The sequence below is a fragment of the Sphaeramia orbicularis genome, chromosome 9 (genome assembly GCF_902148855.1).
Source record: "Sphaeramia orbicularis chromosome 9, fSphaOr1.1, whole genome shotgun sequence".
Lineage (NCBI taxonomy): Eukaryota > Metazoa > Chordata > Actinopteri > Kurtiformes > Apogonidae > Sphaeramia > Sphaeramia orbicularis.
The window spans coordinates 48,131,996-48,146,172 of NC_043965.1; the positions used below are offsets into that span (position 1 = coordinate 48,131,996).

Below are 14,177 nucleotides of genomic sequence, written 5' to 3' on the forward strand. Positions count from 1 at the left end.
AAGTGTAAATCAATTGTTATTTGTTAGACAAGAAGGTTTTTTTTTTTTTTTTTTGCATATTATCTCCATGAAGTGAGTAATTACTAGCATTAGAAGATGTTAAAATGTGAGAAGACATCAGATTAGCAGCATTAAACATGTTTTTATTTCATTGTTTTCATATCACTTTCTGATATTGGGGTTTTAAACACATGTTTCTTTGCTTCAAAAATGAAATGCATGGATATTTTTGTAACTCCATAGGAAAAAAAAAAACTCGATCGCATTGTTTGTTTGTTTTTTTCATGCCTAAGGAGGAATTAAAACACTGAAGAAAAAAATCTTGACTAAAGTTCTCACAATTCATGCATGAAAGGGTTAACGTCATCCACGGATATCTGCCTTGCACTGACTCCAAAGTCTGACTTTTGCGCATCAGTTTCATGCTGTTAATGTTTGACACGGTGCACTGGAATCCTGCGCCAATGAGATCGAGTCAAACTACCGCTAAATGGTCAGACCTCATAAGGTTTGCGCACAAATCGCTTCACCTTGCGCCTAAAATAGATCTGTGAAATGAGCGCACACATATACTTTACTGTAACTCCACATTATCCAACCTGGTCCTGGTGGGATTTTCAGGTAGAATTCCTCAGTTTAATTGTTTTATGATGTTTTTTGACTTATTTCTGCACCTGTTTTGATTCAATCTTTTGGCTCACAGGTGAATGAATCTGACGCAGATGACCATGACTTTAGAGATTACGCACTGGACCTTCTACCAGGTGAGGACACCATATGAAAACCTTTCTTCTCCCAGGACACTGCAGCTGTTCAGACTGTCCTAAAACTCCTTGTGTTGTTTGTGCTCTGGCAGATTCTCCTGCCACACTGGAGAGCAGCCTGTCTCCAGCTGAACTTGTACCTTTCCAAGGCTGCGTTATCCCTCCTCTGACCCCGCAGAGGGACTTCTCTCCAGAGGACAGTGTGGTGAACTCATGCACAGAGGAATGCAACACACCTGTGCAGGATGGAACCCAGTGGAGGAGCATCACCCAGCATGACAGCAGCATGTTGGGATGTGCTCTACAAGTCAATAATCAGGTAAGACTTTAAAAACTTCAACGTAACTTTTAAGCACATGTCCATCTGTTACCATGTGGTTTTTATGACATTCGTGGAACTAAATACACTGGTCTACAAGGAAAATGCTTGCAGAATAAAAGTAATGAAATGTTACCACATGAGAGTCACTGATAAAGAAAAGTCAAGTCAAAAATGCTGGTTGGCTGAAGTTTCCAAGATACAGCCTTGGGTCAAAATGTGAAATTCAAGAATTAACAAGATAATGGGTTTGACTCAAAAGGAATATTTGTCTCAGAGCTACAAGATCTACTTCAAAACACTGCACATTAGAATACATTCACTTTACAGGTTCTGTTTAGTGGAAGATTTATAAAACTATTATATAAATGTACATAAACCAATATACACAGGGTGGGGAAGCAAAATTTACAATATTTTGAGGCAGGGATTGAAAGACAGTGTATGACCAATTAGTTTACTGAAAGTCAAGAGAATTTATTTGCCACAAGAAAATGTACATAATAGAAAATGTTTTTATTCTATGTGTCCTCCTTCTTTCTCAATAACTGCCTTCACACACTTCCTGAAACTTGCGCATGTGTTCCTCAAATATTGGGGTGACAACTTCTCCCATTCTTCTTTAATAGTATCTTCCAGACTTTCTCGTAATAGTTTTGCTCATAGTCATTCTCTTCTTTCCATTATAAACAGTCTTTATGGACACTCCAACTATTTTTGAAATCTCCTTTGGTGTGACGAGTGCATTCAGCAAATCACACACTCTTTGACGTTTGCTTTCCTGATTACTCATATGGGCAAAAGTTTCTGAAAAGGTATGGATAATAGTGTTAGGTATGATTATGACATCAATATATGTTTGGTTTCAAAACAATTGACGTAGTGCCTGCTGAGAAAAAACAACTAAATGTTCATTGGACATTTTGCTTCCCCACCCTGTATGTGTCATAACACTTTATCATATACCTTGAAAACATGAGCAAACCGGCACTTTTGTCATTTATTTTCCAATTCATCTTATTAAAATACGTAACATTTAGCACAGGGGTGTCAAACTCATTTTCTTTCAGGGGCCATATTCAGCCCAATTTGATCTCCAGCAGGCCGGACCAGTAAAATAATAGCATAATAACCTATAAATAATGACAACTCCAAATTTTTTAGTGCAAAAAATAACATTAAATGATGAAATTATTTCTATCCAAAACAAAAAAGATGTGAATAACTGGAAAAAACTGAAATCTCTGAAGAAAAATAAGTGTAATTTTATCAATATTATGCCTCAACTTATGATTTATACATGTGCATTACAGATCAGATCTACCAAGACACAAAACAGGCAGAATATTGTTAAAATTGCACTTATTTTTCTTTAGACATTCCAGGTTGTTCATATTTGTTCAGGTTATTGACATTTTATTGTTAAAGGATATCAGAATTTAATGTTCTTTGCAATAAATCATAGTGAAAAAAATTGGTGTTGCCATTATTTAGAGGCATAACATCATATTATTTTTCTCACATTAAACCAAGAAGAAAATCTGGAGTCATTATTTATAGGTTATGATGCTGTTATTTTTGAGTTCAATGCCCTTGACTGTTAATATCTTCAGGGGTAATTTTTGCATTTTGCACTTTGTAAAATTCATCTCGCGGGCCAGATTGGAACCTTTGGCGGGCCGGTTTTGGCCCCCGGGCCACATGTTTGACACCTGTGATTTAACACATTTAATGTCTGAAGCAAATCATTTCTAAAAAATTGTAGACCAGTGGTATCTGTGCAGTCAGATCTTGTGATACATCATTGGTACTGGTGCCAAACATTCATTGCGAGTGCACAAAAGTGGCACTAGGTTTAAGGTTAGGCCATCTTTTCATCTCAATTGACACATATTTGGACACTGACTTTAACCCTTTCATGCATAGTGGTCACTCCAGTGGACAGTTACTCTACAGCTTTACTCTTGTATATTCATGGGTTTTGTTGTTTTAGTTCCATATCAACCAACACAGTGGACACTTATGCATCATCTCATAAACTGCAATTCATACCATTATTGTAACTTTGCTGTTCTTGATTGGTTCTTGAGTGGAAATCAATTGTTAATATTTATTTTTTGCATATTATCTCCATGAAGTGAGTAACAACCAGTATTAGAATGATAAAATGTGAGAAAACATCAGATTAGCTGCCTTAAACATGGTTTCATTTCACTGTTTTCATGTCACTTTATGATATTGGGTTTTAAATACATGTTTCTTTGCTTCAAGAATAAAATTCATGATGTAGCTGAGTGGACATTTTTGAACTCCATGAAAAACAGGTTGATTTTTTTTTTTTTAAATTCAATTGCACTGTTTTTTGTTTTTTTTTTTTCATGCCTAAAGAGGAATAAAAACACTCAGGAAAAAAAATCTTGATTAAGGTTCTCATAATTCATGCACGAAAGGGTTAAATTGCAGTAAATCAACACATTAAAAGCTATCATTCCTTCTTAAGTTACACAGACACAGTTGAAAATTGAAATCTTGAAAATTACTTTACACATTATGGTCTAAATCTTTAGTTTAAATTTGCAGCACATCTGTATTTTTTCTAGACTGTGCATTACGGTAACATGAACATGATGACAAGATATGATTAATAAAGTCTGTAAAAGCTGGTCGGTCATGTTGTATGCAATGACACCAATGAACTTTATTCCCTCAGTAGTGACTTTTGGCATTAAATGATACCTGGGATTTTTCAAAACTGAACAATAATAACAACAATGTTTGAAATTTGTCCTTCAACCCCAGTAATGTAACATAGATGTCAGTCTTGAAATCTATTAAATCTATCACCATTATTGTATTGTGATATATTTGTGTGCGATGAGGAATATGTGTATGATGTGTGGTATGGATAATACTGAAGTTCTCATTTTCATTAGAATCAATATCAATTTGGTATAGAAGGGTATATTGTGGAGAAAAAAAAAAGATAAAAAAGATGCAAGTTAAAAAGACAAAATGTCAATTAAAACTGATGTGTAGTTTGTTATATAGATACACAGTTGTGCATTTAATTTAATTTGATTTAATTTATTAGTTTATTTGACAGGGACAATGTACATTCATCAACATTACTGTAAATGTACCAGAGTTAGCCTCAAGGCAGATGTTAGCCCAGGGGTGTCAAATTCATTTTAGTTCAGGGGCCACATTAAGACACTGGAGATTAAATTGGTCTGAATGTGGAACCTGAACAAAATGATTAATATCTTCAGTGTGATTTTTGCGTTTCACAAATTCATCCCAGGGGCCAGATAGGACCCTTTGGCGGGCCGGATTTGGCCCCCGGGCCGCAGGTTTGACACCTCTGTGTTAGCCAGTCACCCTAAAAACAGAACACATCAGCATTAACACAATATAAATCACATTCATAAAACTGTACAATGTACATTTAGAAAAACATTAGACAGTGTGGTGCATTAAAGTGTCAATGCGTTGTGCAGTTCATAGAGGGAACCTTCTGTTGTCTCCTTTCTCATTATGACTGAACATATTTTTTTCTGTCTGCAGCTTCACCAGACTCTTCACAGAAAACAGGAGGAGATTGACTCACTTCAAGAAAGAAACCATCACCTCCAGCAGCTAGCCAGTCGGGCAAAACACTTGGCTTCAGTGCTTGAGGTAAATACACACAGTTTATAGGAGGTACACACTGACGGCCTGACCGTATATCTAACATGTCTGCGGTACTTTGACCTTTTCCCCTCAGAGGCTAATGACTGTCAGCGATCCACACACCGCAGAACCAGCCACACCATGTACCCATGAGCCCTCACTGAGTCCCTGTAAAAGGCAGCGACTGGACGAGGGATATGAAACTGAGTCATGTGACTCAGTGGAGGAGATGCTGAGGGACATTAGCACACGCTGCAACGCCGTCCTCCACAGCGCCGCCACTGGCACGAGGCTGGAACAACACTCAGACACTGTGCGCATGTTCGGTGTGTTCTCAGGCCTACAGACCTCTTTCTTAAATGAGTCCAGTATGACGACAGACGGTCCAGAAGCCGGAGACAGCGGGTCATCCTTCAGAACTTCTATCAGAGAACACTGCACCATAAGGACTCAGGTGTTTCCTCATGGACACGCCTTCACGTCCAGGACTCAGCAGGGAGGACACCGCTTCCGCTGGGTTCCCAATCACAGCTGAAAGATGAAAGACATAGAAAAGAAAGGACCTAAACCAGAGGTGTCAAACATGCGGCCCGGGGGCCAAATCCGGCCCGCCAAAGGGTCCAGTCTGGCCCCTGGGATGAATTTGTGAAATGCAAAAATTACACTGAAGATATTAATCATTTTAGTTCAGGTCCCACATTCAGACCAATTTAATCTCCAGTGGGTCAGATCAGTAAAATACTATCATAATATCCTATAAATACTCACAACTCCAAATTTTTCTCATGTCATTTTGATGCATTTACACTAAAACAAACTATAATTTCACAAAAACTCAGATAACCTGAACAGATGAACATTTTGAAATGTCTGACGTGCTAGTTTACCAATATTCTGCCTGTTATTAAATGTTTTGTGTATTTGTAGATCCACTGTGATCTGTAAGTTGTAATTTACATGTATAAATGATAAACTGAAGGATAATATTGTTAAAATTGCACTTAGTTTTCTTAAGAAATTTCAGTTTGTTCATGTTATTAACATTGTTTTAAAGAATAGTTGGTAGATGTAAACATTTTCATTGCATAATTTTACTTTTTTCACTGTAAAACATAGAGGAAAGTTTGGAGTTGACATTATTTATATATTATTACATTATTATTTCAATGGTCCGGCCCACTTCAGATCAAATTTGTCTTAATGTGGCCCCTGAGCTAAAATGAGTTTGACACCCGTGACCTAAACCATATTTATTATATGTATATGTTTCTGCATCCAGGACTATTCTTATGGGCCATGTGAAGGTTCTGTGTGTCCGCTTGAGAAGAGGATGTATGGGTGGGCCACTGGTGTTAATGTATAACTGATAATGCAGAGTGATATTTGTAAATGATTAAAGCATGTCTTCCTCAGGTAGCTGTAATCAGTCAGAGGTGGTACTTAACAAAGGAAACAACACTGGCTGAGCTGTTGTTTACATTTTGTTTGTTTACATGCCTCGAAATGCCATGATTTAGCCAAACAATGGCGCACACTTCAACCTCATGTCTGTTATTTTCACCTCACTATACGTTTTTGTTTTGCATAATAGAATGTATTTACAAGTCTGAAGGTAGGATTTGTCTTTTTAAAAAGTTGATGGTAATTGCCACTGGAGAAATGTCGTCCTGAAAAAATAGTACGTACCATGGGATTGAAACAAATGGAAAGAAACAGTTTCCAGCACCTTGTTTGTGAAACCAAGGTGACCCGGTGACCTTCTGTAAGCAGCAGGACTTCCTTTCCTTTTGTCTCTGTCTGAGTGAATGTGTGGTCTGAGTCATGATGCAATGACATTAACATCCTCCTTTATACTGAAAATAAACTTCTGCCAAAATGTTCATATACTCTTGTCCTTTTTCTGATGTTACGATATGTCCAAGAAAGTTATTTATACCGGATTACACTGTGATTACAGTTGTTTAAACACAGAAATGAACCAGTTTAACAGTTGATTCACTTCTAGTCCTGACAGTGTTAGAAATCAACGCCTAGAATAGAATAATAGACTAAATCTTTATTGTCGCTGTTACAGGAACAATGAAAATCAGTTTGGCAGCTCTTTTGTTTAGCAGCAGATTCTTCAAGTGCAAAAGATAGACTGTATATAGAAACTATTACACAAAACTTATACTGTAAATATATACTGAAAAATACTGACAATATACAAAAACTACAGATAAATACTGAAAATATATAAAAGGCCAACTCTATACCGCAGATAGAAGAAATGTATGCAACATGTAAAGGATATTTACAAGGTCAAATTAAAACCATAGTGCATGAGTCATGAGTATTTTCACTGAGGGGGGGTGATAATAATGAGCTATAAAGACATATATAATATATATAGTATAGAATAATGAGATCAACTCATCGTACCTTTGTTTATAAATAATGCAAACCCTGCTTCCAGCCAGTGTTGAAGACTCAGTGTGAGACAGACCGGTCCACAGAGGACAATGTCCACCCTCAGGTCACACACCTGTTTAAACTCCCAAACCCGAGCCTGTTTGAAGGGACAGTTTAGTGCATGGGGATAACGTGGACGACTGTGATGACCACTGTTTACCTCTGGATAGACGTGGATCAGATATCCCACTGTAAGAGTGACTGCACACTATCTGTAACTCATGAATCTGTACGGCAAATTTAATCCAAATGTTCAGGACATCATCAGTAGAAAATGTGAAATTGTGTACATTTCCATCCTCATCTGTTGTGTGAATTCAGAGTTACACTGTAAAGTCAAACAAGTTACCACAGCTCAAAAAAACAAGGTCATAAACTGCCTCAAAATTTTTTAGTCGATAAATTTAAAAGTCAAAAGTTTTTAAAGCTTAAAAATTTGGATGACCTGTACTTTTATTTTTTGATTGCAGTTAAATTAAAGTGTTCATTACTGGTCCATTTAGAACCAGAGTCTATGGTAAAGGCAGAGTAAGGGGCCCAACCAGGAAACACATTTCTTGACTGTTCACGAAACCAACGGGTTGGATCATATATAGGGCATTTATCTAAATATTCAGGATTTTGTAAACTTATTTTATGTGATTCTTATTGTCTATTTCTTCTTCATGTGAAACAGGTGAGGTGGCGCCCTAACGCCCTCTATTGACGAACCACTACTGATTAACATAGATCACAGGTGTCAAACATGCGGCCCGGGGGCCAAATCTGGCCCACCAAACGGTCCAATCCGGCCCGTGGGATGAATTTGTGAAATGCAAAAATTACACTGAAGATATTAACAATCAATGGTGTCAAAATCATTTTAATTCAGTTTCCACATAGACATACATATAGACCAATTAGATTTCAAGTGGGTCTGACCAGTAAAATATTATCATAATAACCTATAAATGACAACCCCAAATTTTGTCTTTGGTGTAAAAAAAGTAAAATTACATGAAAATGTTTACATTACCAAACTATACTTTTACAAAAAATGTGAATAACCTGAACAAATACGAACAAACGGAAATGTCTTAAGAAAAGTAAATGCAATTTCACCAATATTCTGCCTGTTATTAAATGTTTTTTGCAATTGTAATGCACATGTGTAAATGATAAACTACAGTATTAACCAAGGCATGATATTGTTAAAATTGTACTTGTTTTTCTTAAGGCAATTCAAGTTTTTCATGTTATTTAGAATTTTTAAGGAAACTTTGTAAATGTAAACCTGATCATAATATAATTTTACTTTTTTCACAGTTATTATTTTACTGGTCCGGTCCACTTGAGATCAAATTGGGCTGAATGTGGAACTGAACTAAAATGAGTTTGATACCCCTGGCATAGATAGATAGATAGATAGATAGATAGATAGATAGATAGATAGATAGATAGATAGATAGATAGATAGATAGATAGATAGACAGATAGACAGACAGACAGACAGACAGACAGACAGACAGACAGATAGACAGATAGATAGATAGATAGATAGATAGATAGATAGATAGATAGATAGATAGATAGATAGATAGATAGATAGATAGATAGATAGATAGATAGATAGATAGATAGATAGATAGATTTTACCCAGATAAAGGTGTACCTCATAAATTCCGCTGAGGTAAGTATGTAATATTCATACATTTTGGACCAGTTGTCTCATTTATCACAGTGCTTTCTTATTTCTTCTTAACCCCTTGGACAACACTGACCCTAACTGGAAAGATTCCACCGTTAACTCTTTAAATTCCCCAAACAAACATTAGGTTGGACACACCAATCCTCCCGTCAGCTTAGTTGGACACCCAGGCGCGCCTTGGGCCACTTTAACCGCAAACAAATCCGTTTGTCATTGACCAGCGGGGTCTGAATAAGAGCAGGAATGGTGTGAAGCTTTGTTTGAGCTGGTTGTGACATATTTGACCGGTTAAGCTACCGCCAAACTGCAGGGGCACAATGCGGGAGGGGGGAGGTAAAGGAAAATAAAGAAACACAATGAGTTTCTAGGGTGACGAAAGCCCAAACCTGGAGGAGGAGGAGGAGAAGGAGGAGGAGGAGGAGGAGGAGAGACTGAGGAGAAATACTGATATAATACGAGGTGATGCATTGTGAGTGAATTTGCACAGACTGTAAATGATGCGTTTTATTTGATGTGTAAATGATGCATTATTTACTAGTGATTCGCCAACAGAAGGCATCATAGTAAACAAATAAAAGTTTAACCCTTTAACATCCTCTATTTTATACCTTTAACCAGGGTTAGTTGTATAGCCTAACTGAAGTAGGCTATATGAAGCACATATTAGTCTTCATTAGAAAAGGGAACATACTCTGGTTTCTGTGTTAACCCTTAAAGATCCAAAACTGTTCCAAATCATTTTGTCTTTACCAAGTGATGTATCACCATTTATTCTATTATCCTCTGCATTTAACTTTTTTTTCAGTCAAAATAATTTCTGTATTTTCCTGTTTAACCCTTTCATGCATAGTGGTCACTCCAGTGGACAGTTATTCTCCAGCTGTTCTCTTGTATATTCATGGACTTTTATTGTTTTAGTTCCATATCAGCTAACACAGTGGACACCTATGCATCATCCCATACACTGCAATTCATACCATTACTGTAACTTTGCTGTTCTTGATAAATCTGATCTACAGTTACCTGTTTGAGTGTAAATCAATTGCTTGTTATTGTTAATAGACTGTAATAAATCATTTTTCTTAAACAAAAAGGTTTTTTTTGCATATTATCTTCATAAAGTGAAGAATAACTAATATTAGAGTATGTTATAATGTGACGAAACACCAGATTAGCAGCATTAAAAAAAAATATTTCAAAGTTTTCACATAGTGTATTGGTAAATACATGTTTCTTTGTTTCAAAAATTCAATGCATGATGTCCAGCTGAGTGGATATTTTTGCAACTCCAAGAGAAATAGGTTCATAAAAAAAATTCTTTAATCGCATTGTTTTTTTCAGGCCTAAAGAGGAATAAAAACACTCAGGAAAAATATCTTGATTAGGGTCAAAAAACGGTATTCAAAATCTCTCTGAAGGGACATTTTAGAGACAATTTGACCCACATTTTTACTTTTAAATTCATTTTTGCTTTAGTTGGACCATAAGGGATTATCCAAAACAAGGAGCTACTTTATATTGAAATAAATTTTGGAATGGCAATCAATTAAAATTCGCTCTCTGACTGGGCACTGCTGTGTTTTGACCCATTAAGGTTCTCTTAATTCATGCATGAAAGGGTTAATTTACTAATCATGTAGATGTTCATGAAAACTAAGAGTACATTCAAAGGTTATTATGTCAAAACAGAAGAAACTGGGGAAAAGTGAGTTTTTTTTCAGTCAAATCATTAACTGAACATAAACCCAGTGTGTCCATCCACTGTCACTGATCCAACTCCATGGGTTTTACTGGTGAATAAATGTTGTAGAGGATGACGGTGTTTCCATGGTAACTACGGAGCCTCTGAACGTCCAAATGGGTCATATGTGATGACCATGAAAAGATGACAAACTGTGTTTTACATACGCTGACAGGATAAAACAGGTATTAAACAGTTAGATCAGTAGATGGTTTGTGTTGGGGTGGATGTGCGGGTCATTGAGAGCACACACCTGTCTCGAGCTCAGAGGGTGTGCGCGAGCACATATGGAAGTGGCAGGTGGCGGAAACGTGCGCCCGCTCGCGCCGTTCAGCCCACCTCGCGCCAGTCAGAGCCCGTCATTATTAGTGTGTGTGTGTGTGTGTGTGTGTGTGTGTGTGTGTGTGTGTGTGTGTGATGTAATTGCTTGTAAAAGTTTTCAGTTTATTATATTGTTAGATTCGGTTCCTTGAATAGGTCTGTGTACTATCCACTATGTAATGTCAAGATGGGTTCATCCGAATAATTTTAAATGTTTACTCACCTTATTGTAATCAAAATATTGCTAAACAAAAACCGTGTCGTGTATAGAAAATAAGTGCACATTTCAAGTCATTTAAACCAGTGGCCAAAAGCTATATATTTCAGTTTCATTAGATTTTTTATTTACTGAAATTGTTAAAAAGAAAAATGACCAATTATTTAACAGCGTCTTTATTTCTACAAAAAAAAAAAAAAAAAAAAAAAAGTGAACGACAACAAATAGCACTGTCCCAGACCCTGTCTCTGTCCCAGACCCTGTCCTCTAATATTCCCTTTTCATGTGTGTGTGTTTGTTTCCAGTGGAGACCAGGACGCGGAGGGAATCACTTCATGACTAAAAACACCGTCCTCAGCACCAATAGCAGAGCAGAGGCCGGGGCTTCCCGCTCCTCCGTCCGCCTGGGGGGACTATTTAGGACCCGGGGATGTAGACCCGCAGAGGAGACGGCCCAACAGGTGCACCGGGCACGGACCAGGGACCGAGACTGGGGGTGTCTGGATGCGTTCAAGGAAACTAAGGCTGTATCTGAAACAGAGAAGACTCCGATGAACAGGTAAGTCATACAGCACGAAAAGAAAAGAAAAGAAAAGAAAAGAAAAGAAAAGAAAGAAAAGAAAAGAAAAGAAAAGAAAAGAAAAGAAAAATACTACAGCTTGAATTTCCTGCAACCAAGCAACTGGATCAAACTCCACACCCACTAGTGTTAGTGTTAGTATAGCTCTTACTTTAACCACAGAACTCAAACATGTCACCTTAAAAATCAACTTGCTCAATAACTGAGAGTAGTGAATGTGTTTGAATCAGTATAAGTATTAACAACAACAATAACACAACATGTTGCACACATTGTATTGATAATATTTAGTACACATTGTACAAATTACTTGATCTAATTGTGCTTTAACTCATAAAGACCCAGTGTTACTTTTGAGGCAGTTTTCAAATTAAAGTGATTTATCACCATTTATTATAATATTATCCTCTGTATTTAGCTTTTTTTTTTTTTTTAAATTGAAAATCATGTATTTTCCTATGTTTAATTTACAGATTGTGTAGATGTTCGTAAAAGCTTCTATCAAACAGAGAAAAGAAGAAAAAGTGTCTTTTTCAGTCAAATCTCGCATTAACTGAACATAAACCCAGTGTGTCCATCCACTGTCACTGATCCAACTCCATGGGTTTTACTGGTGAATCAATGTTGTAGAAGATGACGTGTTTCCACGGTAACTACAGAGCCTCTGAACGTCCACATGGGACAATGAAAAGATGACAAACTGCATTTTACACCAATTATTTTCAGGTATTGATAGGATTAGTGGATCAACAGATATTCAACAGTTACATCATTGATGGTTTTAGTTACCAACAGTTGTTTGGGTGTTTGAGGGTTAAAGATCAAATTGCTAATTAATTCTAAATGAGTGGGGGAATGTATTTGTGTTTAAATCTGTATATATAATGGTGTTCATTGATCTGATTCTAACCATGACATCTTGTCTTCTTTGCCAGGGCATCATGAGGAGGCAGCTGAGAGATTATGGAGGAAGGAGGAGACATTATCCCTTCAAGGTAAGAAGGAGAAATAGAAAAGAAAATACTGAAATGCATCACAGAATGGAACTGGAGGAGATCCATGTTGTCAGATTGGTGCTGTGTCCTCTGGGCTGTTGGTGACAGTGTGGCAGTGTCCTGCTGCTGGCTGTGCTCTTTGATTGACAGCTGTCAGCTGCACTCCTCACTGTTCCCACCAAATGACTACAAACTGCCTGCTGACACACCAACTGTACCACTTCATTCACATGCAAAATACAACAGCAACAAAGAAAAAAAGAATGCGTGTAGCCAATAAGGTGGAAACAAATGTCCAGTGTGTGCGTTTGTGTTTCCAGTGGTGGTGGTCCAGGCTGGGACTGGTACGGTGGCAGTGTAATGTTAGCTGACTGGACTCTGACAGCTCACACTGCCCTGCTTCCTTAACAGTTACACTTCACTGCTGCTGCTGAGTTCATAACCCCCGCTTATGCATGTTTAGGAGCATTTGGAAGATGGTTTACCTGAACCCAGATCGTCTCCAGTTGAAGTGTTTGTTTTCCATACAGTGACACTGTGTTCAGCTGGAAGGCAGTGTCTTGTTAGCTGGTTTGACATGTGTGCATGTCAGCTTACCTGCTGCTGCCCTCTAACTGGACACACCAGCATCTCCTGGGATACACGCAAATCACCCACAATACTTCTATCAGTCCCATGAGGTTCAGATCTTTTACCAGCCATTCGCCAGGTTTGAGGAACATTTGAGAGTTCATCACTTTTTCAAGGTTCTTCATAGGTTTGCTTTTAAATGAAGTGTGTTTTGTGATGGAAGCTGCTAACGCCATACTAACAGCATCTGCACTAAGGTCTATAAAGAGGATTCAGGCCAGTTTCCCCAGTGCAAGTTTATTTTTCCTCTACACCAGCACATGCAGTTAGCTTAGAAACAGAGTTAACTCACATCCCAGCACAACGTAGATTTCAACACAAAGTTCTTTACATTAGCATTTACACTCAGAGCCACTCATTTCAGTCATTAACTCAATTTTTAAGCTACCAACTGTTGTCTGCATCCATGAAAACAGTCTGAAAACCGATTTTTGTGATGAGAACTTTTTCTTTTTTTAATGAAAATCCAGAATTTTTCACCCAAGTTCTGAGATGCCTTTCTCTTTTTTAGTGAAAAGAGTGATTAACATTAGGTACCATTAACTTCAACATGGAATAAGCTAACACCAACAAAAAGCACTTAGACTCACAGTACCATCTGTGAATTTTACACATTGAATCTTTAAAATGCTCTGACAGGAAATCAATATCAAATACACAACTATACAATATGTCTGGTTGAAATAAACAGCTGTACAAGGTCTTCTGTTTTGCAACTTGATCCTGTATTTTCACCTCAATAAATTAGAAGCAACTAGTCTAAAATCATTTAAAAACCACAAAAAACAAATGAAAAATCATTA

The 14,177-nt window shown here is 37.2% G+C and overlaps 1 protein-coding gene across 1 annotated transcript in view; it reads left to right on the top strand.

Annotated features, from left to right (window-relative positions):
- mcidas (multiciliate differentiation and DNA synthesis associated cell cycle protein) overlaps positions 1-5,287 on the top strand; it is a 5,958-nt gene extending 671 nt beyond the window's left edge. The window contains exons 4-7 of the mRNA XM_030144244.1: positions 704-764; positions 857-1,083; positions 4,648-4,758; positions 4,847-5,287. Coding sequence (XP_030000104.1) covers positions 704-764; positions 857-1,083; positions 4,648-4,758; positions 4,847-5,287 — 840 coding nt within the window. The remainder of the gene's footprint in view (positions 1-703; positions 765-856; positions 1,084-4,647; positions 4,759-4,846) is intronic.
- Positions 5,288-14,177: the final 8,890 nt, after the last annotated feature.